The following is a 23,513-nucleotide window of genomic DNA, read 5'->3' as shown; positions in this document are numbered from 1 at the left end:
GAAAGGGGCCTAATACTTAACTCTTTGTGGACCTTAAGTATTAAAAAGTATAACTAAGAAAACGGGCACTGTTTTGTATGAGGTTTACTGAGCCTCCTGTCCCAGGACTGCCATGGTACATGACATCCTAGGTCTGACTTTTTGCTCCTTCCTCCTTGGAAAAGAGAAAATTCCCTATAGGTGAGGCACTGTCTTGTTTTTCACGCCCTCACTGACAGTGCTGAGCACCTGACACACCTCTGTGAATCCCCTGAGTCCCTGTCACGACACTCTCCCCAAGAGAAGAGCTCAGGCCGGGCGTGTGCCCTGCTTCCAAAGGACAGACTCTCCCACACTGTACCACACACTGTATACAGCTCCAGCCAGCACCCAGACTGGGCCCTTACTGCTCCTGGGACATGAGAGTTGAACACAGACCCTTCACAGGGGCTGATCTTTGTACTCTCACTATTACAGGACCTTATTCAAGTAACCAAGCAATCAAAGTTGGTTGAGTCAACAGCTTCAGCACTTGATTGTTTGACCTACAGCCGCTAATACCACTGGGACTGAACACCTACATATTAAACTGCTGCCCTGGCACTGCTGGGAGGTCTTACTCGGTGAGTGGTGCTCTAGAACAGGGGTCCCCAAACTACGGCCCGCGGGCCACATGCAGCCCCCTGAGGCCATTTATCCGGCCCCCGCCGCACTTTTGGAAGGGGCACCTCTTTCATTGGTGGTCATTGAGAGGAGCAATAGTTCCCATTGAAATACTGGTCAGTTTGTTGATTTAAATTTTCTTGTTTTTGATTTTAAATATTGTATTTGTTCCCATTTTGTTTTTTTACTTTAAAATAAGATATGTGCAGTGTGCATAGGGATTTGTTCATAGTTTTTTTTATAGTTCGGCCCTCCAACAGTCTGAGGGACAGTGAACTGGCCCCCTGTGTAAAAAGTTTGGGGACCCCTGCTCTAGAAGAAAGCTCAACCCTCTCAAGTTCTCTGGCTCAATTAAAAGTTGTCAAGATATTTCTCCCTCTCTTCCTTTCTTAGCGGGCCTGACAAAGAAGTACAAAATCGATCATTTTATAAGCTCCTATCTTGCGGCAGTGACAGCTTTACTGTCAATGGGGAAGGAAAAAAAACTATTTTAATGATGGTATTATAAATTCAAAACCTCAAATAACTCATATAAAGTTTTTACTTGAAAGGATGAAAGTTATAAAAGGAGCTAATCTATTAATGCAGTCTATTATTAGGTATTTTAATTTTAAAACCTTTAAGATTATGCTGATATAGAAGGGAAAAAACTGAAATCTTGTCCCTGAGAAATAACATATCAGCTGAAAAAATTCAAAAGAGAACGAGAAATGAAGGAAAGAACCACAAGAGGGGACCCCATCATGCTCAGTGTGAACTCTAAAAGTCATGCTGACATTTAATATTTAACATGTTGAACAGGTGCAATCGGCAGCAGTAACAAGGTATCAGTAACAAGAAGAAGACTGAGTATGTTCCAGATTAAAAACTTCTCCAGTGCTTATTTTATGGAAAGAAAGGGAAACGAGTAAAGGGAGACACCCTGATTCAAGGAGGCAGCTCAAATAAGAGTTTAAAGTTTTCAGTTAAATTAGGCACAGCACACTGTACAAAGAGCTTATGTGACATTTTGCTGCTTCTTTGATTTCATTAATATCAATGAGATGCAGAAAATTCCCTACAGTTAGATTGGGCTACATGCAAATAAAGGAATTAACTGAAACACAAGTCCCTAGCCTGGGTATGAATCAAGTTCCATTGCTTTACTACCTTCCTTTGATTTGGTTATTGGTTCTGACTGTCCAATGTAAGAGGTAAAGAAGAGGAACAATGGCTGGAGGCAGGTGGCCCTCTTATCCCACACAGACAATACAGAAAGCCTGGGCTTTCTGATAGGACAGAATTAAGGGGTCTGTCCTTGGGCAAAGCAGGTAACCCTTTAGGCCTGTTTTCTTTGTTTTTTTGTTTTGTTTTGTTTTGTTTTTGACCGAGAGAAGTCAGAGAGAGGGATAGTTGGGGGCAGACTGACAGGAAGGGAGAGAGATGAGAAGCATCAATTCTTCACTGCAGCATCTTAGTTGTTCACTGATTGCTTTTTCATATGTGCCTTGACCCAGGGGGGTTACAGCAGAGTGAGTGACCCCTTGCTCAAGCCAGCGACCTTTGGGCTCGATCCAGCAACCATGGGGTCATGTCTATGATCCCACGCTTAAGCCGGTGACCCCTCACTCAAGCCAGTGACCTCGGGGTTTTGAACCTGGAACCTCCGTGTCACAGTGTGACGCTCTATCCACTGCGCCACCACCTGGTCAGGCTAGGCCTGTTTTTTTTCTTTTTCTTTCTTATTTTTATTTTTCTGAAGTGAGAAGAGGGGAGGCGGAAAGACAAACTCTGGCATGCCCACCAGGGGGCAATGCTCTGCCCATCTGGACCATTGCTCCGTTACAACTGGAGCCATTCTAGTGCCTGAGACAGAGGCCATGGAGCCATCCTCAGCGCCCAGGCTAACTTTGCTCCAATGAAGCCTTGGCTGTGGGAAGGGAAGAGAGAGACAGAAAGAGAGGAGAGGGGAGGGGTAGAGAAGCAGATGAGTGCTTCTCCTGTGTGCCCTGACTGGGAATTGAACCCAGGACTTCCACACGCCAGGCCAACGCTCTACCACTGAGCAAACCAGCCAGGGCTGGGTTTTCTTTTTCTTTTTTTAAAGATTTTATTTATTCATTTTAAAGAGGAAAAAAAGAAAGGGGGAGGAGCAGGAAGCATCAACTCCCATATGTGCCTTGACCAGGCAAGACCAGGGTTTCAAACGGGAAACCTCAGTGTTCCAGGTCAATGCTTTATCCACTGCGCCACCACAGGCCAGGCAGGGCTGGGTTTTCTTAATTGCAAAGCTGGCCATGACAACTACCTGACTACCTTACTTGTTCAAATAAAAGAGTTTCTGTTAAGCATTAGGTATCCTGCTGGATTGCTGGCAAGCACTCAGTCAGCAGATCTAATGACTGTTACTTGACTGATGTCTCACCAGGTTATGCCCGGACCTAACAAGCAAGCCCCTTCCTCCCTCTTACTCCGGCCCTGCACAGGGTCTGGGCACCAAGGGCTGGGTTAAGCCAGACTCTTCATAGCATGTCTGGGTGACAGAGAGGACAAGTGCTCTAGTTTCAGGCAGGCTGAGGCTCACCTTCTGGATCAACTTCTTACTGGTAGCTACGTGGACCTACATATGCTCTCCACCTCCCTGAGCCCAGATTCCCTCTCATCACTAAAACAAGGACTGTAGCTCCCGACGTCTGGGCTGTTGTGAGAATGAAATTAAATAAGAAGAGAGAAAGACTCCTACTACAGCATCTAGCACACAGTAAGCTCTCATTGTATGCTAATTTCCTCTTTCCTTTGCTCCTTACATAATTCTGCTTATGAGAGAAATCCAGCCTGCTTGGGTTTTGTGGGAACAGTGAAAATTCTGCTACTAAAAATAACATGTGTAGGAGTAGACCTCTGTGTAAATTTAAATGTACATTTAAAATACGAAGGCTACTTTAAACATATCGACAAAACCTCTAAACCATAGACGAAGAGAAAGAAGATACCAAAATAGACTAACCATCTTTAACCAGGAGCCCCACAAAAAGCCTTCTCTATAAAGAGCCAGCTCTTTTAAGGGATTCTGCAAATTAAATTAAACAGGTCCTAAAATCATCTGGTCCCAGCCCTGGCCGGTTGGCTCAGCAGTAGAGCGTCAGCCCAGAGTGTGGAAGTCCAGGGTTCGATTCCCGGCCAGGGCACACAGGAGAAGCGCCCATCTTCTTCTCCACCCTTCCCCCTCTCCTTCCTCTCTGTCTCTCTCTTCCCCTCCGGCAGCCAAGGCTCCATTGGAGCAAAGTTGGCCCTGGGCCCTGAGGATGGCTCTGGGGCCTCCGCCTCAGGCGCTAGAATGATACCGGTTGCAGCAGAGCAACAGCCCAGAGGGGCTGAGCATCGCCCCCTGGTGGGCATGCCAGATGGATCCCAGTCGGGTGCATGGAGGAGTCTGTCTGACTGCCTTCCCCCTGCTTCACACACACACACACACACACACACACACACACACACACACACACAGATGCACATCTGGTCCTGTGGAAGACTATTTGGGCCTGCCACCAACTGAAGCCTTTCTGTAATTTCTCCCACAAAATACAAGTTTCTAGAGCACTTAAGAGTACACAACTCTAGAACTTTAGAAAGAGTCAATACAAACCTGCTGGAGAAAGGTCCTTCTTCATTCTTTTAAATTTCTTGGTCTTTTTCCTTCCCTCTGAGAAGGATTCTGCACAGGAATCTGTCTGTTCGAGCTCAAGGTCAAGGTCAGAAGCCTCTCCTGATACTCCGGTCTCTGCTTCGCTGGGACTCAGACTTCTTTTTCGTACTGTGCCGGCAGCTGTAAGGCTGAAATGCAAACCGGGGGACAATATGTAAAGTGTTAAGAGCAACAACAAGATTAACTTATAAAAATATTTTGATATTCTTAATTTTATTAACACTTAACTAGCAATCAACAACATGGGCAGCTGCTGCCTGTACGTGTAAGTTAAGATCTCATTATGACCTGAAGTCTAGAAGTTTACCCATGACAAGTTTATGCAGTAGAAAGTTCTACATTGTGCTTGTATAGAGATATATACAAATCTAAGCTATTCTTAGTGTTTAAACAATACATTTTTAAGGAACATCCCTGGTCTCTATTTTGGTTCAGCTACTTTAACAAAACAGCCTTAAATACATTATATCAGAAACTAGCATTGTTACCTTCTTGACTACCTAATGGATACACAACAGAACAGAAGAAATCTGAGTCAGTTATCACACTACCCATGCATTTGAATATACTTAGAGGGCATATCCCATCTTCCTGTAATTCTCTGCTATTCCAAAAAGTGCCAAATTTATAATTAACCCTGGCTTCATTTTTAAAGCTTTATAGGATTTGACATGTTAAATTAAATCAATTATATGTCCCAATTTTTCCTTAAGAAAATATGTTCCCTGAAATATAACTTGATAAAAACAGAGACCACATGGCCAGTGTGAGTCCCGTCTCTTCTAAATGGGTCCTATAGACTTATTATAGCCCTCAAGTTATGAAGCGCATAAAAAAATCAAGTCATTCCACTTTGAACACCCTCCTACTTAAGCCCTCCTGGGAAGTGAGTGCTTCAAATGCTACATTAAAAACAAACGAACAAATAAACAAAAAACCTCTGGCTACCCAATTACGTAGTACTCTGGTCAGGACTGTAAAACCTCAATGTAATCATGAAGAAACATCACACAAACCCTGATGAAAAATATCTTACTGAAAAAAGTGTATGGGAGGGAGGGGATGATGTTCTTTAAAAATGTCATAAAAAGACTAAAGAGACATGAAAGCTAGATGGAACATATACAAACTAGGGTTTAGACTGGACCATCGACTGAATCTTACACTGGAAGGGGGAAGCTATATAGACATTACTGGATCAAATAATAATACAGAAATGAACAGTAGGTTAAATATCAGATCAATGTTAAATTATCAAGGTTGGTAACTGTACTCTATTTATGTCAGAGAATAATACCCTTATTCAGAGTATTTGGGGATTAAGGACCACGATGTGTCTACCTTTCTTTCAAATGGTTCAAGAAAAAATAACTGTTGGGGCGGAGGGGGAGGCGTTGGCAGGAGAAAGAGAGAAAGGAGAAAGGGACTGAGAGAGAAAACACAGTACAGTGTGTGTGTGTAAAATAAGCCCTCACTTAGCAATGTCTGGGACTTTAAGCCAACCAACACACTATATAATGAAACCAATTTTACCACAGGCTATTTGATGTAAACAGGAGTTAAGTTCCAATGGTATCTCATCAATGTTATTTTTTTTTTTCTTTTTTCATTTTTCTGAAGCTGGAAACAGGGAGAGACAGTCAGACAGACTCCCGCATGCGCCCGACCGGGATCCACCCGGCACGCCCACCAGGGGCGACACTCTGCCCACCAGGGGGCGATGCTCTGCCCATCCTGGGCGTCGCCATGTTGCAACCAGAGCCACTCTAGTGCCCGAGGCAGAGGCCGCAGAGCCATCCCCAGCACCCGGGCCATCTTTGCTCCAATGGAGCCTTGGCTGCGGGAGGGGAAGAGAGAGACAGAGAGGAAAGTGCGGCGGAGGGGTGGAGAAGCAAATGGGCGCTTCTCCTGTGTGCCCTGGCCAGGAATCGAACCCGGGTCCTCTGCACGCTAGGCCGACGCTCTACCGCTGAGCCAACCGGCCAGGGCTCATCAATGTTATAATGAAACAAACAAAATGATGAGGACCTGCTATATACAGATAAAGGAAGGGGGAAGGGAGAAAGAGAACCTATGTACACAAAGCAAAAAAAAAACACCCCACAACAGCCCTGGCCGGTTGGCTCAGTGGTAGAGCGTTGGCCTGGCGTGCGGGGGACCCGGGTTCGATTCCCGGCCAGGGCACATAGGAGAAGCGCCCATTTGCTTCTCCACCCCCCGCCTCCTTCCTCTCTGTCTCTCTCTTCCCCTCCCGCAGCCAAGGCTCCATTGGAGCAAAGATGGCCCGGGCACTGGGGATGGCTCCTTGGCCTCTGCCCCAGGTGCTAGAGTGGCTCTGGTCACGGCAGAGTGACCCCCCAGAGGGGCAGAGCATCGCCCCCTGGTGGGCAGAGCGTCGCCCCTGGTGGGCGTGCAGGGTGGATCCCGGTCGGGCGCATGCGGGAGTCTGTCTGTCTCTCCCTGTTTCCAGCTTCAGAAAAATACAAAAAAAAAACTAAACAAAAAAACCCCCACAACAAATGTTAACATTAGTAACACAATGTTAATATTAGATAAATTTGGTTAGAAAGTATAGATACAGGTTATCTTTGTAATATTTTTAGATAGTACAAGATCAGTGTGTAATTGACCAAATAGTGTATATAAACAATAACTAAGCCTCCCTTCAAAAATACAGAGCTTTGAATATGAATCTTTTCTCCTTTACTTGCTGCAAATAAATAAGACTACTTTGTGACAACTACATCTCATTCTTGAATAGAACACCCCAAGTTGTGAACCCCTTAAATTCAGTGATAATATTTGTGCAGCTCTTTTAAAGTCTGATGTTATTTTTCAATTAAAAGCAAAAATGTTATCAAAGCATGATGTGTAACAAATAAAAAACAGTAAATTTCATTGCGTATTTTCTAATACCTGCTGAGACACAATCTAGGACAGAAGTGTGTGTTTATACATGACTAAGAAATATATTGTCAACCTATTAATACCAGAAAGAGGATGTCCTGACCATTAACAAAATGTCTCATCGGGTACAACTGAATGTCTCTCCAGCCACCTGGCTCACACCCTCATAGTTGGCATCTGTCCCTTTTCATTCCTCATTGCCTGGGCCCTTCTCCTTCAGAGAAGCTCGTCCTCTCATTAACCAGTATTCCCCCAACTTAATAAGTGCCTCCCTTGGGCCACCCCAAACAGCCTCCAGTCCTACCCTTTTTATTCCTATCTACCACCAGTCCATCTCTGTCCTCACCCAGTGCCACTGTGGTACCTCCCTCTCCTGCCCCAGACTCAAAACAGGATCCTACCTGGCCCAGGCCTCCCTCTCCTCGTCTTCCCAGTTTCCCTTCCCCTTCAAAGCCATTCCTCCCAATGTTCAAACTTCTTCCAAAGCAGAATTTTGATCAAGATGCTCCCAGCTTAAAAACTTGCATGGCTCTCCACTACAATCCTAAATTTAAACTGCCTGACATGCCATCCAGGAATTGCTGTCATCTGAGTCCCAATCTGCTTTCCTAGCCTTATCTTCCACTAAGCAGTCAAGCTGCAAAGACAATATACAGTGACCTTAATGAATTCCATTACGTGCCCTTTCCCATACATCCACCATCCCTTTAGAGAGTTTATCAGTCCCAATATAACCTATATTCCCTATTTCAGTTCTGCTGTTTATGCCAAGACCCTTCTGCCTCTCTTCCTGCTCAACCACTAGCCCCGAGAATGTTTCCCAATTCCACTGCCTAGCATTCCTCTACTTCCATGTTCCCCTGAACACTCAGTTTGTCTGTCTTAAGAGGCCTTTAAGTCATCCATTATTTATAACAAACAAAAATTGGGGACAGTTCAGAATGAATGGAAAAACTGTGCTACACGCATCCAATGAAATACAATTCAGCATGTTAATAGAAAGGAACTACTGATGTTTGTAAAAGCACGGATAAAACTCAAAAACATTCTAGGTGAAAAAGAGTGGATATTTCATAACTTATTTATATATGAAATTCCAGAAAAGGCTAAACTAATCAATGGGGAAAAATTCAGAAGAATGGCACGGTGGGGAAGGGCAGACAAGGCTTAAACTAGGGGAACGTGAGGAAACATTCTGGGGTGGTGGTAATGCTATTTCTTTATAGGAGTATGCCTCTTTTTTTTTTTTTTTTTTTAAATATTTTATTTATTGATTTTTAGAGAGAGGGGAGAGAGAGAGAGAGAGAGAGAGAGAGAGAAGGGGGAGGAGCAGGAAGCATCAACTCCCATATGTGCCTTGACCAGGCAAGCCCAAGGTTTCGAACCGGCAACCTCAGTGTTCCAGGTCGACGCTTTATCCCACTGCGCCACCACAGGTCAGGCCGGAGTATGCTTCTGTCAAACATTAGGTGCATCTTCTCTAAACATGCATGGATTGCTTTAATTTTAGCATTAATTGGCAAATAATGGTTTTGTAGGCATTTGCTGGAATACATTGCTTTTACCCTAACCATAGGTTACTGTGGTATTTTTGCCCAACAAGGCCCATGAAACTGTAAAGCTCCTCTCCACATGCATCTGAGCATCTCAAGTCTACTGTGCCTCAGAAACTATGCTAGAATCTTGCCCTTAGAAGGTTCTTGTTTTTATGTAACTTTCACATTTACAAAACATTTTCATAAACATTTTCTCAATTTGAAACATATTTCTTAGTTTCTAATTTGAAGTTTTTGCTCTCAAATAAGAATCCTCTGCTTCCTAGGAAGGGCTATTGTTTATGGTACATCATGCTTGGCAAAGCCCTTACATATCTCTAACATGAATATATTTCATATGTTTGCATTTTGTGGACCCTGAGAAAGATACAGACAAAAAAAGGGTTCCTGGTGGCTAACTGGGCTCAAATTTAAAAAAAAAAAAAGAGCCTAGCAGCTACTTCTACATAGGGGTCTCTCACACAAACTGCACTTCAGGGAGAAGCCTGCACTGAACTTCCTGCCATTTGATCCAGCTCTTAAAAGGGAGTTCCTGGAATCCTATGCCAACCAATAGGACTGAAGCTTTCCCCATCCAATCCAAGCTGTACAGCTGTTCCCCATCATTACCAACCAATCAGAGCAACTCCATTCTGACCAATCAGGAAAGTGCCTTTTGAACCAATCAAACTGCAAGGAACTGAAGTCCTCATTTGCATAAGGACAGACCAATCAGGGACCAAGGGCAGGACTTCTGTCTCTATAAGCCAGCTCCCCTCTGGCTCTGAGAGCACACTTGCCCTTTCCCCTTAAGACTAAAGACTATTTTTCCCAGGCCAGAGCTGCGCTATCTCGCAGGAAAGGACCCCGGCTCTGGGGCCACTTGACCCCAGGTCTGCCTCAGCCATGCCATATCATAATTGAGCAATTTTGCACTGAATCAAGTTTCCTTCTTCGCTGCACCCCAAACTGGAGATTTCTGCTGGAGCTGAATTGGTACTAAAGGCCACTGGTTGACAATATGTATTTATTTATTTTTGTATTTTTCTGGTTAGAAGAGGGGAGGCAGTCAGACTCCCCCATGTACCTGACCAGGATCCACTTGGCATGCCTTCCAGGGGGTGATGCTCTGCCCATCTGGGCCGTTGCTCCACTGCAGCCAGAGCCATTCTAGCACCTGAAGTGGAGCCCATCCTCAGCGCCTGGAGCCAATTTTGCTCCAATGGAGCCTTGGCTATGGGAGGGGAAGAGATATAGAGAGAAAAGAGAGGGGGAAGGGTGGAGAAGCAGATGGGCGCTTCTCCTGTGTGCCCTGACCAGTAATCGAACCTGGAACTTCCACACACCGGGCTGACACTCTACCACTGAGCCAACCGGCCAGGGCTGACTATATGTAACATCCACGCCAACATAAAATTTTCTCAACTATCATTCTCTAATAAAAATAAATGCTATGATTACAACCCATATAGGTTAACTAAAGCGGTTTGGATCAAAAACAGTTTTTATCATACATTAAAAATCAGATATATGAAATACTACCTTTAAATTTTAATTAAAGATTCAGTTTGTGTGTGTGTGTGTGTGTGTGGTATGTATAGACATTCTCAATACATGAATGTTGATATTTCTGTATGGACTAATTTCAAAGGTCAAGTCAAAATAATATCAGGCAAAACAAATCTCCCATTAATCTGAGCTCATTTTGCATGCAAAATTATAATGTATGAAGTGAGCCATTTTATAACGAATATTAAGAACACATTTAAATCCACTGAAAAAGTGGTGACTAATTAAAAAATAAAATGTTTCAGACACAACTTGGTATGTCAAAATAGAATATTAAACCTTGATTAGTATTTATATTGGGGATGCAAATAATAAGCCATCCTGGTTACAATAACTATTAGGTCAAACTCAGAATTTTGATGTAATATATTAACAATTCAGCAACTAAATACAAATTCTGCAAGAGTCTCCATTAGCTTCTTCCTTTTTAGAAAAACTGCTAATAGAAAGGTCACATTCACAAGCTCCTTCTATAAAACCACAAAAATCTAGCTGTCCCGTGAAATTCTCTTTATTTTAAATTAGGACATTATTTATATGCAGTGAAACTCACACATTTTAAATGTACACTTGGTTTAATATGAGAATTGTATTTTTTTTTTTTTTGTATTTTTCTGAAGCTGGAAACGGGGAGAGACAGTCAGACAGACTCGCGCATGCGCCCGACTGGGATCCACCCGGCACGCCCACCAGGGGCGATGCTCCGCCCACCAGGGGGCAATGCTCTGCCCCTCCGGGGAGTCACTCCTCGGCGGCCAGAGCCACTCCAGTGCCTGGGGCAGAGGCCAAGGAGCCATCCCCAGCGCCCCGGCCATCCTTGCTCCAATGGAGCCTCAGCTGCAGGAGGGGAAGAGACAGAGAGGAAGGAAGGGGGGGGTGGAGAAGCAAATGGGCGCCTCTCCTGTGTGCCCTGGCCAGGAACGGAACCTGGGTCCCCCGCACGCCAGGCCGACGCTCCACCGCTGAGCCAACCGGCCAGGGCCTGGGAATTATATTTAACCATGTATACAATACAATAATTAAGGTACAAAACAGTTCCCTTTCTTTAAAAAGATCCCTTATACCACTTCGCCCTCAATCCCCATCTCAGAAACCATGGACTTGCTTGGAGTCACCACAGTTTTGCTTTTCTAAAGGTTCATATGAATGAAATACAGATTTAGCCTTTTGTGTCTGACTCTCACTATAATACTCTGAGAACTAGCCACATAACTAGAAGTGTTGGTATTTTATTTCTTATATTACTGAGAAGTATTATTTTTATTGTATAGCTATATCATAATTCATTTATTCATTTACCAGCCGATGGACATTTAGGGTGCTTCCAATTTTTTGCAATTAAAAGTAGGAACAGTGGCCCTGGCTGGTTGACTCAGTGGTAGAGCGTCGGTCTGGCATGCAGGAGTCCCGGGTTCGATTCCTGATCAGGGTACACAGGAGAGGCGCCCACCTGCTTCTCCATCCCTCCCCCTCTCCTTCCTCTCTCTTCCCCTCCTGCAGCCGAGGCTCCATTGGAGCAAAGTTGGCCCGGGCGCTGAGGATGGCTCCATGGCCTCTGCCTCAGGTGCTACAATGGCTCTAGTCGCAACAGAGCAACGCCCTGGATGGGCAGAGCACCGCCCCCTGGTGGGCGTGCCGGGTGGATCCCAGTAGGGCGCATGCAGGAGTCTGTCTGACTGCCTCCCCGTTTCCAACTTCAGAAAAATAAAAGTAGGAACACTAATTTGTGTAGAGCTTTTTTTTTCTACAGAGACAGAGAGAATCAGAGAGAGTCAGAGAGAGGGATAGACAGGGACAGACAGGAACAGGGAGAGATGAGAAGCATCAATCATTAGTTTTTCGTTGCGACATCTCAGTTGTTCATTGATTGCTTTCTCACATGTGCCTTGACTGTGGGGCTACAGCAGATCGAGTTACCCCTTGCTCAAGCCAGCGACCTTGGGTTAAAGCTGGTGAGCTTTGCTCAAACCAGAAGAGCCCGCACTCAAGTTGGCGACCTTGGGGTCTCGAACTTGGGTCCTCTGTATCCCAGTCCAACGCTCTATCCACTGAGCTACTGCCTGGTCAGGCTTCTGAATTTTTTTAACCATGGTAAGACACACATAACATAAAATTTACTATCTTAACCATTTTGAAGTGTACAGTTCTGTGCTAGTAAGTAAATGTATACTGTTGTGCAACTATCACTACTATCTATCTCAAAAACTCTTTTAATCTTGCAAAACTGAAAAACACAAAACTCCATTTCCCCTGCCCCCAGCCTCTGGCAACCACCATTCTACTTTATGTCTCTATAATTCTGACTACTTCAGGTACCTCATATAAGTGGAATCGTACAGTATCTTTTCTGACTCCCTTATTTCTTTAGCATAATGTCAAGCAAGGTTCATCCATGTTGTTGCATGTTTCGGAATTTCCTTCCTTTTTTTATTTTTCCAAAGAGAGAAGGGGGGACGGCAGACAGACTTCTTCATGCACCTGACCAGGATCCACCCGGCATGTCCACCAGGAGCGGATGTTCGGCCCATTTGGGCCGTTGCTCCACTGCAACCGGAGCCATTCTCGCACCTGAGGAGGAGGCCACAGAGCCATCCTCAGCTCCTGGGCCAAGTTAGCTCCAATGGAGCCTTGGCTGCAGGAAGGGAAGAGAGAGGCAGAGAGGAAGGAGAGGGGGAAGGGTGGAGAAGCAGATGGGCACTTCTCTTGTGTGCCCTGACCGGGAATCAAACCCGGGACTTCCACACACTAGGCTGACACTCTACCACTGAGCCAAATGGCCAGGGCCAGAATTTCCTTCCTTTTAAAGGCTAAATATTTCATTGTATGGATAGACAACATTTTACTCATCCATTTACTGGTCAATGGACACCGAGGCTGCTTCTACATTAGCTACTGTGAATAATGCCACTACGAACATGGAAGGAGGAAGAAATTTTCCACATTTCTGGGTTCTTCTGGCTGGTCTAATAATGAGTTGATAAGATAAACGGTCCTGGCTGGTTTGCTCAGTGGTAGAGCTTCAACCCAGCATGTGGATGTCCCAGGTTTGATTTCCAGCCAGGGCACACAGGAGAGGTGACCATCTACTTTTCCCCTCCTTCTCCCCTTTCTCTTTCTCATGGCACCCACAGCCATGGCTCGATTGGTTCAAGCACATTGGACCCAAGCGCTGATGATGGCTCCATGGAGCCTCCGCCTCAGGTGCTAAAAATAGCTCGATTGCGAGCATGGCCCCAGATGGACAGAGCATCAGCCCAGACAAGGTTGCCAGGTGGAAATCTGTTATCTCCCATCTTCTCACTTAAAAAAAAAAGGCAGATTAACAAGAAAAACTAACCAAATGTACTTATGGGAACCCTGCACACACAAGAGAGTCAGAGACCTCACATCCTATATATGAAGTTCACAGACCTCTCAGGAGGTATCGATGGCATCTTGAACCAAGGAATGAGGTAAGGCACCTGGGGCTTCAGAGGGGAGGACGGCAATTCACAGGGTAGTGAGAGCTAATGTTCAATAATTAGAAGTTTGCTCTTCCCTATAGATAGGTCAAAAAACTGATTTCTGGTGATAACAAATTATGGGCAAAGCCCCAATTTAAAATCTTCAGTGGGGAGGTCAAGTGTTTTCTCTGCAAGGTCTCAATTGCCCTCAGCTCAAAATAACCCACATGCCAATACAGCACATCTTGGAGAGGCCTGTTCTGAAACCTTTTGTATGTCAACACTCTACTTTCAATTCTTTTGGGTATTGACCTAGGCGAATTGCTGGATCATATGATAAATCTACATTTAGTTTTTTGATACTGTTTTCCATAGCACCTGTACCATTTTACATTCCCATCAACAGTGCACAAAGTTCCAATTTCTCCATATCCTTGACATTTTTTTTTTTTTTTCTGAAGTTGGAAACGGGGAGGCAGTCAGACAGACTCCTGCATGCGCCCGACCGGGATCCACCCGGCATGCCAACCAGGGGGCAATGCTCTGCCCATCTGGGGCGTTGCTCTGTTGCAACCAGGGCCTGAGGCAGAGGCCATGGAGCCATCCTCAGCGCCCAGGCCAACTTTGCTCCAATGGAGCCTTGGCTGCGGGAGGGGAAGAGAGAGACAGAGAGGAAGGAGAGGGGGACGGGTGGAGAAGCAGATGGGCGCTTCTCCTGTGTGCCCTGGCGGGGAATCGAACCCAGGACTCCTGCACACCAGGCCAACGCTCTACCACTGAGCCAAACGGCCAGGGCCTTGATACTTTTTTAAAAAAATATTTTATTTATTCATTTTAGAGAGGAGAGGGAGAAACAGAGAGAGAGAGAGAGAGAGAGAGGAAAGATAGAGAGAGAGAAGGGGGGGTAGGAGCTGGAAGCATCAACTCCCATATGTGCCTTGACCAGGTAAGCCCAGGGTTTCGAACCGGCGACCTCAGCATTTCCAGGTCGACGCTTTATCCACTGCGCCACCACAGGTCAGGCGATACTTTTTTTTTTAATAGTAGCCATCCTAATGGGTGTGAGGTGATAGTAGTTTTGATTTGCATTTCCCTAATGATTAGTGATATTGAGAATCTTTTCATGTGCTCATTGGCTATTTGTATAACTTCTTTAGATAAACATCTATGTGAGTTCTTTGCCCATTTAACCAGGTTGTTTTTTTATTTTTGGTTTAGAACTTCTCAATATATTATAGATATTAACCCTTACCCGATGTACGATTTGAAGATATTGTCTCCCATTCTGTAAGTTGCCTTTTCATTGTCGACAGTGTCTTTTGATGCAGAAAACTTAAATTTTCATGGTTTATTTTTCTTTCATTGCCTTTGCCTTTGGTGTCATATGCAAGATATCAATGGCAAATGCAATGTTGTAAAATTTTCTCTTATGCTGTCTTCTAAGAGTTTTATAATTTTAGCTTTTATATTTAGGTTTATGATCCAATTTAATTAAAAAAAATTTTCCACTGATTTGAAAGTGATGGGGGTGGGCAGTACAGGAGAGAAGCATCAACTCACCGTTCCACTTAGTTGTTCAATTTAGTTGTATATTAAGTGATTGCCTCTTGTACATACCCTGCCTGGGGACTGAATCTGCAACCTTGGCACACTGGGATGATGCTTTACCCAACGAGCCACCTCGAGGGCCAAGTTAGTTTTTATATACGGTGTTAGGTAAGGATCCAACTTCATTCTTTTGCAGATGGATACCCAGTTTATCCAATTTAGTGAAAAGATTGTCTTTTCTCCATCTAATGGTCTTGGAACCCTTGAGAAAAAACATTTGACCAAATATGGAAAGATTTATTTCTGGGCTCTTGATTCTTTCCATTGGTCCATAGCTTTGTAGTAAGTTCTGAAATCAGACAATGTTAGTTCTCCAACTTTATTCTTTTTCAAAATTATCTATATGGGGTCCCTGAAACTGCATATGAATTTTTGGATGGATTTTTGTATTTCTGCAAAAAATGTCATTGGGATTTTGACAGAAATTACATTGAATCTGCAGATCACTTTGGCTAGTATTAACAACTTAATATTAAATTTTCAAATTCATGAACATGGAATATCTTTTCATTTATTTAAATCTTCTTTCATTTCTTTCAGCAATGCTTTATAGATGGCAGGAGAGCCATCTCTCTTTTTGTCTTCTTACAAGAGCCCAAATCCCACCATGAGGCCCCCATCATTATGACCTCATCTCCTAATATCCCATTGGGGGTTAAGACTTCAACGTATAACTCTGAAATGAGGGAGAGAAACACAATTCAGTCCACAACACAAGATCACAAAGGTCCCCTCCCTTTCTTTCTTCTACAAGTGTTACAGTTTTAATTCTCATATTTAAGTCTTTAAGTCATTGTAGGTTCGTGATATGAACTTATGGTGTGATTAAAGAATGGAAGTTCACTATTTTGCATATTTGCATACCATTACCCAATTATTTTAGCATTATATGTTAACAAACTAACCTTTGCCTACTGGATCACCAGTACCTCTGTCAGAAAATTTTAATTTTCCAAATTCCCAGAAGATATTAATCTTCAGGATTTGAGAACAGGAAATAAAAATTATCAAATAACAAATTATTCTGTATACTTTAATAGACTTTGTCTTTTAAAATAACGAGTTATAAAACAGTGAATCAATTTTCACTGTTATAAAAGTATAACTTTTAGGGTTATACTAAAAGTTTCAAGGAGTAGTTTGGTGAAAATATAATAATAAGTGCATGGGTTATTATTATGAATCAATACATTGTGATAAAATTGCATATTTTAATAAGTAATCTTTACGTGTTATAGACACTTGGTAATAGAAAAATTAAAGAATAAAACAGCACCAAGGGGATGCCCAACAAATATAATATATAAGCATTGAAAGATGTCCCAAATACTTAATATTTAAATGTTATTCTTAAATGAGATGTTAAAACACATAAGCGTTCACTGCTAATATTTGTTCTGTGACAAATATTCCAGATGTAGAAGTTTCTTTTATGTTGTGCTGATGTTGGTCAAATTGTTCTGAGTGTGTCCAAAGCTAATACGAATTGAGCAGTAGACTACACACTGCTTCACATAAGCTCATTTCCTTTTTTTTAGAAATCAAAATATTTTGTCTGCTTGCCTTGATTTTAGTTTTGCTGTTAAAATTGATATTGCTTATCCTAATTCAGATTTTAGATCAGCTGATTACACACTAGAGTATTCCACAATGATATTTACAATGTCTTTGCATTTCTTCTGCAAACATACTTGCAAAGAACAGCAGCTTACAGCAAATATTTAAACACTGAAACACCACTGGATTCTACTGTTAAGATAATGTAACATTCTGATATCCTAGCAAGGCTAACATAGCATTACTACACAGAAACATGTTTCAAAACCACCAATTTAAGGATAGCTTCCAAAACTCACTATTTCTTTGAACAAGACTTTCAGGATTTTTATCGAGTGTACTAATGTGTATAAACATTAATATATTTTTATTGATAAGAATGACTCATTGTTAGCAGACAGGGCCACAGGCACACACTTGTAGCACAACAACAGTGATAAGCAAGAATGATTAATTTGATCATGGCCCCTTCTCTTCTACATGTTCTTGTCCTAGTTTCAGAAATGTTGACCTTAACCTTTGACATGGATTCTGCTTGTTTTCAACTTCATGTCAGTGGATTCCTTTGAACTAATAATGCCTATATTGATGGTTAAACTTCAATTCTCACAGATACTTTTCCTTTACCCTGATTTCTCAATTGATTATTTGCACAATTTGGAGTAACATACAAATGTCCCTGAAAATTCCAGTAAGGAATTCCTACATGAAAATACAATTGGAAATCAACTGACCACATGCGTGGTTTTATTTTTGGACAATTCTGTTTTGTTATCTATTTGTCTTTCTTTATGGCAGCACCACATTGTCTTTATTCCTATAGCTTTCTAGTAAGTCTCAAAAGTAGAGTGAAATCCTTTTAGTTAAAATACTAGCCACCTTTCGTTTTAAAGAGCTGCCCAATTCTCTCCTCTGAGACTTGCACATGACCATCTGAAGCTGCACGTGTGTTTTCATTCCCATTTTACAGACAAGAAAGCTCATCCTCAGAGTATGCCTTTCCTTAGGTCATGCAGCTGGTTAAGTCGACCTGAGATTGTCCTTCAAGTCCAGTGCTCTTTGCATTACCTCCATCTTCCCAGAAAGGGACCCCCTCAGACAGGCTTTCCCTGACCCCTGAGGAGCACAAGCAGCACCTCTCCCCGTAGCATTCATCTTCTGTCTTTGGTGGCCCTGCTATTACTCACCTCTGCCTGTGCTTCTTTTTATTTCTTTATTCTCTCTCTGCCACTAGAACATACGTTCTGAGAGAGCAGGATCTCACACTCCTTATTGACCACAGGGTTCTCAGAACCTTAAGTTCTCTGCAATCAAGGTTTGTTGAATGGTTGAAATATAAGTGAATGCTGGCCCACAAAACAACAGGGCAAGTGACAAACACCAAATTGCTTATTTTGTCCTGAATTATACATAATATTAATATTAATATGATTTACAGGTTAGTATATGGTCACCTTCCCCAGTCTGTCTGGATAATACCATATTCCCTACTAGAGGTAATTGAGGGAAGGAGGGAATGTCCCACTGTGCAAACTAACACAGCAAAATAAACTGGAAAAATCTGGGGAAGTGGGAGCTAGAAAATGCATTTTCAATGTTTTCACAAACTCTCTTGCTGAATTCAAATTCCACGAGCATGACTAAAGTTTCGGTGTTTCTGGGACTGATCTGGGTGAATGAGCAAGGGTATTGAATAGCCTATGCCTTGGAGATTGCTGATGATTGATTCTTATTTCTAATAAAAAAAACTGATTTTGAAGAACAAAATAAACATTAAATAAGCTATGTCTGCCTGACAGCTACTCAGTAATAAAGGCCATCTTTTATGTAATGAATATGTGGGGCCGGGGGTGGGGGAAGAATTTTATATATATGAGCATGTGCTCAGTCCTAGGTATAAAGTTGATTTGCAAATATAAAATTGGCCTAATAAGAAAAAAAACTGGTTTTGGGTTACAAAGAATCAATGGTAATTCATTTAGAAATACTTTTTACAAGAACTTGGTTTGAATACACTAATTCCTAAATGAAGTATTTACAGCCAACATACAATTAATTAGAGCTGAATACAGAACATCTGAAATTTTCAGAAACAAGGATAAGTTTAACTTTGTACCAAAATTTACCCTTCATTCTGATAAAACAAAAATTTGCTAATGAAACCAATAATGTGATCAAAGTTATAAAAGGAAAAGATACCAACTCCTCCTACATCAAAGTCTAACCATTTCAGAAAAGTAAACTGCTTTAAAATTTTTTCCAGGAAATTAAACATAGCCAATTAAACACGTATTTATCTGTAGAGAGAGCTAAACATCTTCACAAAAGCACACAGAACCGGAGAGGCAGCATCAGAAAAAGGGATGTTAGCTCCCTTTGGAGATGACAAGTAGGGAGAAGAGCGCCAAAGAAATATGCAAAGAGGAGGAAGCTGTGCAAAAGGCTGATTCACCAAGAGAGCCCTGCAAAGTCTCAGCAAATAACAAGCACCAGATTCCTGAAATAAGCAGATAGTAGCGACTGGCGCTATGTCAACAGCAAGAAGGACTGGAATATGATCCCCATCCCATTCTCGGGGAAACCAGGGCAATGGCATTCCTCCAGGCCAGCAGGAGTTGGGCAGGAAGTTTGGTTTGGAGAAAACGATCCTTTCACAGAAGCACTAGGTCCAGTAGCGGAGACTGGGAGTGAGTAGGAGGGGGGCAATGAGAACTAGTGGTGAAAGCAGCATCCCCCATATACTGAGAAGTAAGGCCTCCAGTTTCCTTCTACCAATCAGCACCCAAAGCACTACCAACAGGCAGGCTTATCTCCCCCCAAGCTGCAAGTCAGAAAATCAATCTCTAAAAAACCTGAATCCTTATAGCTAATATCATACTTAATACTGAATGCTTTTTCCCTAAAATCATGAACAAGACACAGATGTCAGCTCTCACTTTTGTATTCAGCACTGTTCTAGAGGCCATACCCAATGCACAAAGGCAAGGTAAAGAAATAAGAAATACAATTACCTTTATTTGTAGATATGATGGTCTAAACAGAAAATACCAAATCCTCTATAAAAAGTTATTAGAAGCTAAGAGAATTTAGTATGGTCCAAGGATAGAAGGTCAAAATATACAAACCAATTGTATTTCTTAGCAATGAACAACCAAAATCAAATTAAAAAATATATGACTTAAAATAACATTAAAATACTTAGGGACAACTCTAATAAAGTATATGTAAAATTTGTATGGTGAAAATTATTATACACTGATGAGAGAAATTAAAAAAAACCCTAAATAAGTGAAAAGATATACCATGTTCATGGGTTGGAAGATGCAAGATACCTAAGATGTTAATTCTTCCTGAAATGATCTACAGATTTAACACAATCCCACTCAAAGTCCTAAAAGGCTTTTTTGTAAAGATCAACTAACTGAATAAACTTTTTGTGGAAAAAAATGAAGAACTTAGAATAAACATTAGAAAAAAAAAAAAAGAACAGGTTGAAGAATTTACTATCTAATTGCAAGATTCATTAGAAATATAATAATCTAGGCAGTATGGTACTGGTGAAAGGATAGACACACAGATCAACAGAACAGAATAGAGTCCAGAAATTTTACTTACACACACACACACACACACACCCAACTGGTTAATTCAGTAGAGAAAAAATAGTCTTTTCAACTAATGGTGCTCAACAAATGGACATCTATATGCAAAAAGTGAACTTGTATCCATGTCACACACTGTATATAAAAATCAATTCAAAACAGACCATATACCTAAACATAAAAACTATAAAGTTTATAGAAAAAAAAATGAGAATCTTTGCAACAGTAGTTTAGACAATTTCTTATACAGATCACAAAAAGCAAACCATTAAGAAAAGCAAAAGCCTCAGAGAAAAGATGTAATTAATTATAAAGCCAGCTTCTCACCTCATCACTCTACAGAGATAAACCATCAATAAGATCTGCCTCTACACTGAGAGCTTCTCATCCCTTTTTAGTTCACTCTTAAATAATAGACAAAAATAGCCAAGTATTCAAAGAAAGCCTTCAACATGAAACACAAAATCCGAAACAGACCAATACACCATCAGCAAAAAAAAACTGAGGAAACAGAAACAATGCAGGGAACTGAGGAAAACTTGAAAAACTACAGGGAGTCCTTGCTTTGCACATGTTATAGGACTATAAAAATGACTGGGCAACTTGCCATATTTGCAATCAACGGATGAAGAGAAAAATCAAAAAGTAGCAGTAAGTATATTACCACTTGGAAAAATAGGTAAATATGAAAAGTTGAAAGTTATTTCCTCTGAGGGACAAGATGAGAGTAGAATGGGACTGCTGATTTTTATTATAAACATTTTTGTATTATTTGACTTTTAAAAACACTATTCATGTTTTCTACTGAAAATATTTTAAAACAAAAAATGTCAAGAACTTCATAAAGATCCCCTTAACATGTGAAAAACTACTATACCAATAGATCATTACTTTTCTGGTTATGTTAAATGGATATACTGAGCTGTGGTTACTAACTGGCTTTGTGACTTTGATATGACACAGCTTTGCAGACCCTCTAATTCTTCTTAAGGTCACAAAGGGTGGACTGGATCACCTCCAAGTCCTTTCCAGAAGGTATATGGCTTTATCAAGTAACAGTTTTGATCATACAATTATAGGTACCACCTATTTTTAAAAAAAATAAATCTAGAGATTTATTGTGCTTGCTTAAAAAAAAAAATCTGTATTTCTTCAAAAATGTCTTTAGTCTTCACTTCCATTCATCTGAATTAGTATATTACTGCATTCCACAGTTACAAGCATTTGCAAGTAGAAATGACACATAGTTACCTAAACAACAAAATTTATAGTTATCAGTATCTTAATCGTACATGTTTTGAAGACATCCCATCTCTTTGGAAACTGTAATTTTTAGTTGTTTTTATTTTTCTTATAAACTCACTAAACACAACCTGAGAAGGGAAAAGAAACCATGTCAACTGGTCAGACTCAAGTTTAAAAGTAAACTACTGTTTCACAAATGATGTCTACAAAAGGCAGTAAGTAGGGTTTTCATACTCATGGAAGATACCAATTCTTCCTCTTTGCTTGGGGACTCACCTTTATATGATGCCCACTGTAGTCAAGTAATCTTAGCTAATAGAAAGAAACTGCGGATGAAAGTAGAGGATAAAAAGAAAGCTACTGACCATGTCATGATTGCTACTCTAAATTCTAATAGTTTCATTATATTCATTAATTTAGTCATCCTAAAGCATACATTTAGTCAAATTAATGAGTTGAATCATTAGCACTAACAATCTAGCCGAATCAACAGGGTTATGCAGGCTTCACCAGAAGAGAACAAGGTTCTACCCGATGGGCTGCTCATGAAATGGAGACTGTTATTTCAGCTTCTTGAGAACAGAGGACCACCAACCACAAGATGCTCTCTTACCAAGGAACTACATGCTTCTCACATCTTGGTTTGGTTTGTGAAGACCCTTCTGGCAATAATTTACTACTAGAGCAAACTAGAAACTAACCCCTTCCAAGAATTTAAAATCATTAACTTAATAAACTAATGTACTTCACGGTCACTCCCAAGAATTCCCCAATTCTTTTTTTTTTTTAAGTGAGAGGAGGGAACATAGACAGACTCTCACATGCGCCCAACCTGGATCCACCTGGCAAACCCTGTCTGAGGCTGATGCTCTATCCATCTGACGCTGCTTGCAACTGAAATATTTTTAGTGCCTGAGGCAGAGCACCCAGGGCCAACATGCTCAAATCAATCGAGCCATGACTGTGGGAGAGGAAGAAATAGAAAGAGAGGAGGGGGGGGGGAAGCAGATGGTCACTTGTCTTGTGTGCCCTGACTAGAATCAAACCCGGGACTTCCACACGCTGGGTCGACACTCTAACACTGAGCCAACCAGCCAGGGGACATTCTTTATATCAAATGTAGTACAACAGATGTAGTACTCAAAAAATAGTGGTCCGAATACTGATTGCTATAGCATTATATGAGATTTGCTTTTAAGTTATCTTCCCTTAAAAAAATGTGGTAAGGCAGCCTGACCAGGCGGTGGCGCAGTGGTTAGAGCATCAGACTGAGATGCTGAGGACCCAGGTTCGAAAACCCGAGGTTGCCAGCTTGAACATGGGCTCATCTGGTTTGAGCAAAGCTCACATGTTTGAGCCCAAGGTTGCTGGTTCAAGCAAGGGGTCACTCAGTCTGCTGTAGCCCCACGGTCAAGGCACATATGAGAAAGCAATCAATGAACAACTAAGGTGCTGCAGCAAAGAACTGATGCTTCTCTCTCCCTTCCTGTCTGTCTCTATCTGTCTCTCTCTCTTACTCTGTCACCCAAAAAAAAAACAAAAAACAACGTGGTAAGGCATGCTGTATGACATACAAGAATAGTCTTCAAACTGAGTCCAAGGCATCCGCAGTTGAGCTACTCCCACCTTCATATGATTCTTTCAGTCTAAACAGCAGGATAAGACAATAAAATAGTGCCGATACTGGAGTAATTATGAAAAGAATGCCATTCCTTTCTGTCTT

The 23,513-nt window shown here is 41.7% G+C and overlaps 1 protein-coding gene across 2 annotated transcripts in view; it reads right to left on the bottom strand.

Annotated features, from left to right (window-relative positions):
- PARN (poly(A)-specific ribonuclease) overlaps positions 1–23,513 on the bottom strand; it is a 166,664-nt gene that overhangs the window by 5,137 nt on the left and 138,014 nt on the right. Inside the window, exon 23 of one of the 2 annotated variants that reach the window (XM_066382573.1) lies at positions 4,265–4,452. In XM_066382573.1, the coding sequence (XP_066238670.1) occupies positions 4,265–4,452 (188 nt within the window). Of the gene's footprint in view, positions 1–4,264; positions 4,453–23,513 lie in introns of those variants that run through there. The other variant, XR_010751159.1, reaches the window with a different exon arrangement.

Source organism: Saccopteryx leptura, chromosome 4 (assembly GCF_036850995.1).
Source record: "Saccopteryx leptura isolate mSacLep1 chromosome 4, mSacLep1_pri_phased_curated, whole genome shotgun sequence".
In the NCBI taxonomy this organism is placed as follows: Eukaryota; Metazoa; Chordata; class Mammalia; order Chiroptera; family Emballonuridae; genus Saccopteryx; species Saccopteryx leptura.
This window is presented reverse-complemented; position numbering and strand designations above follow the sequence as displayed.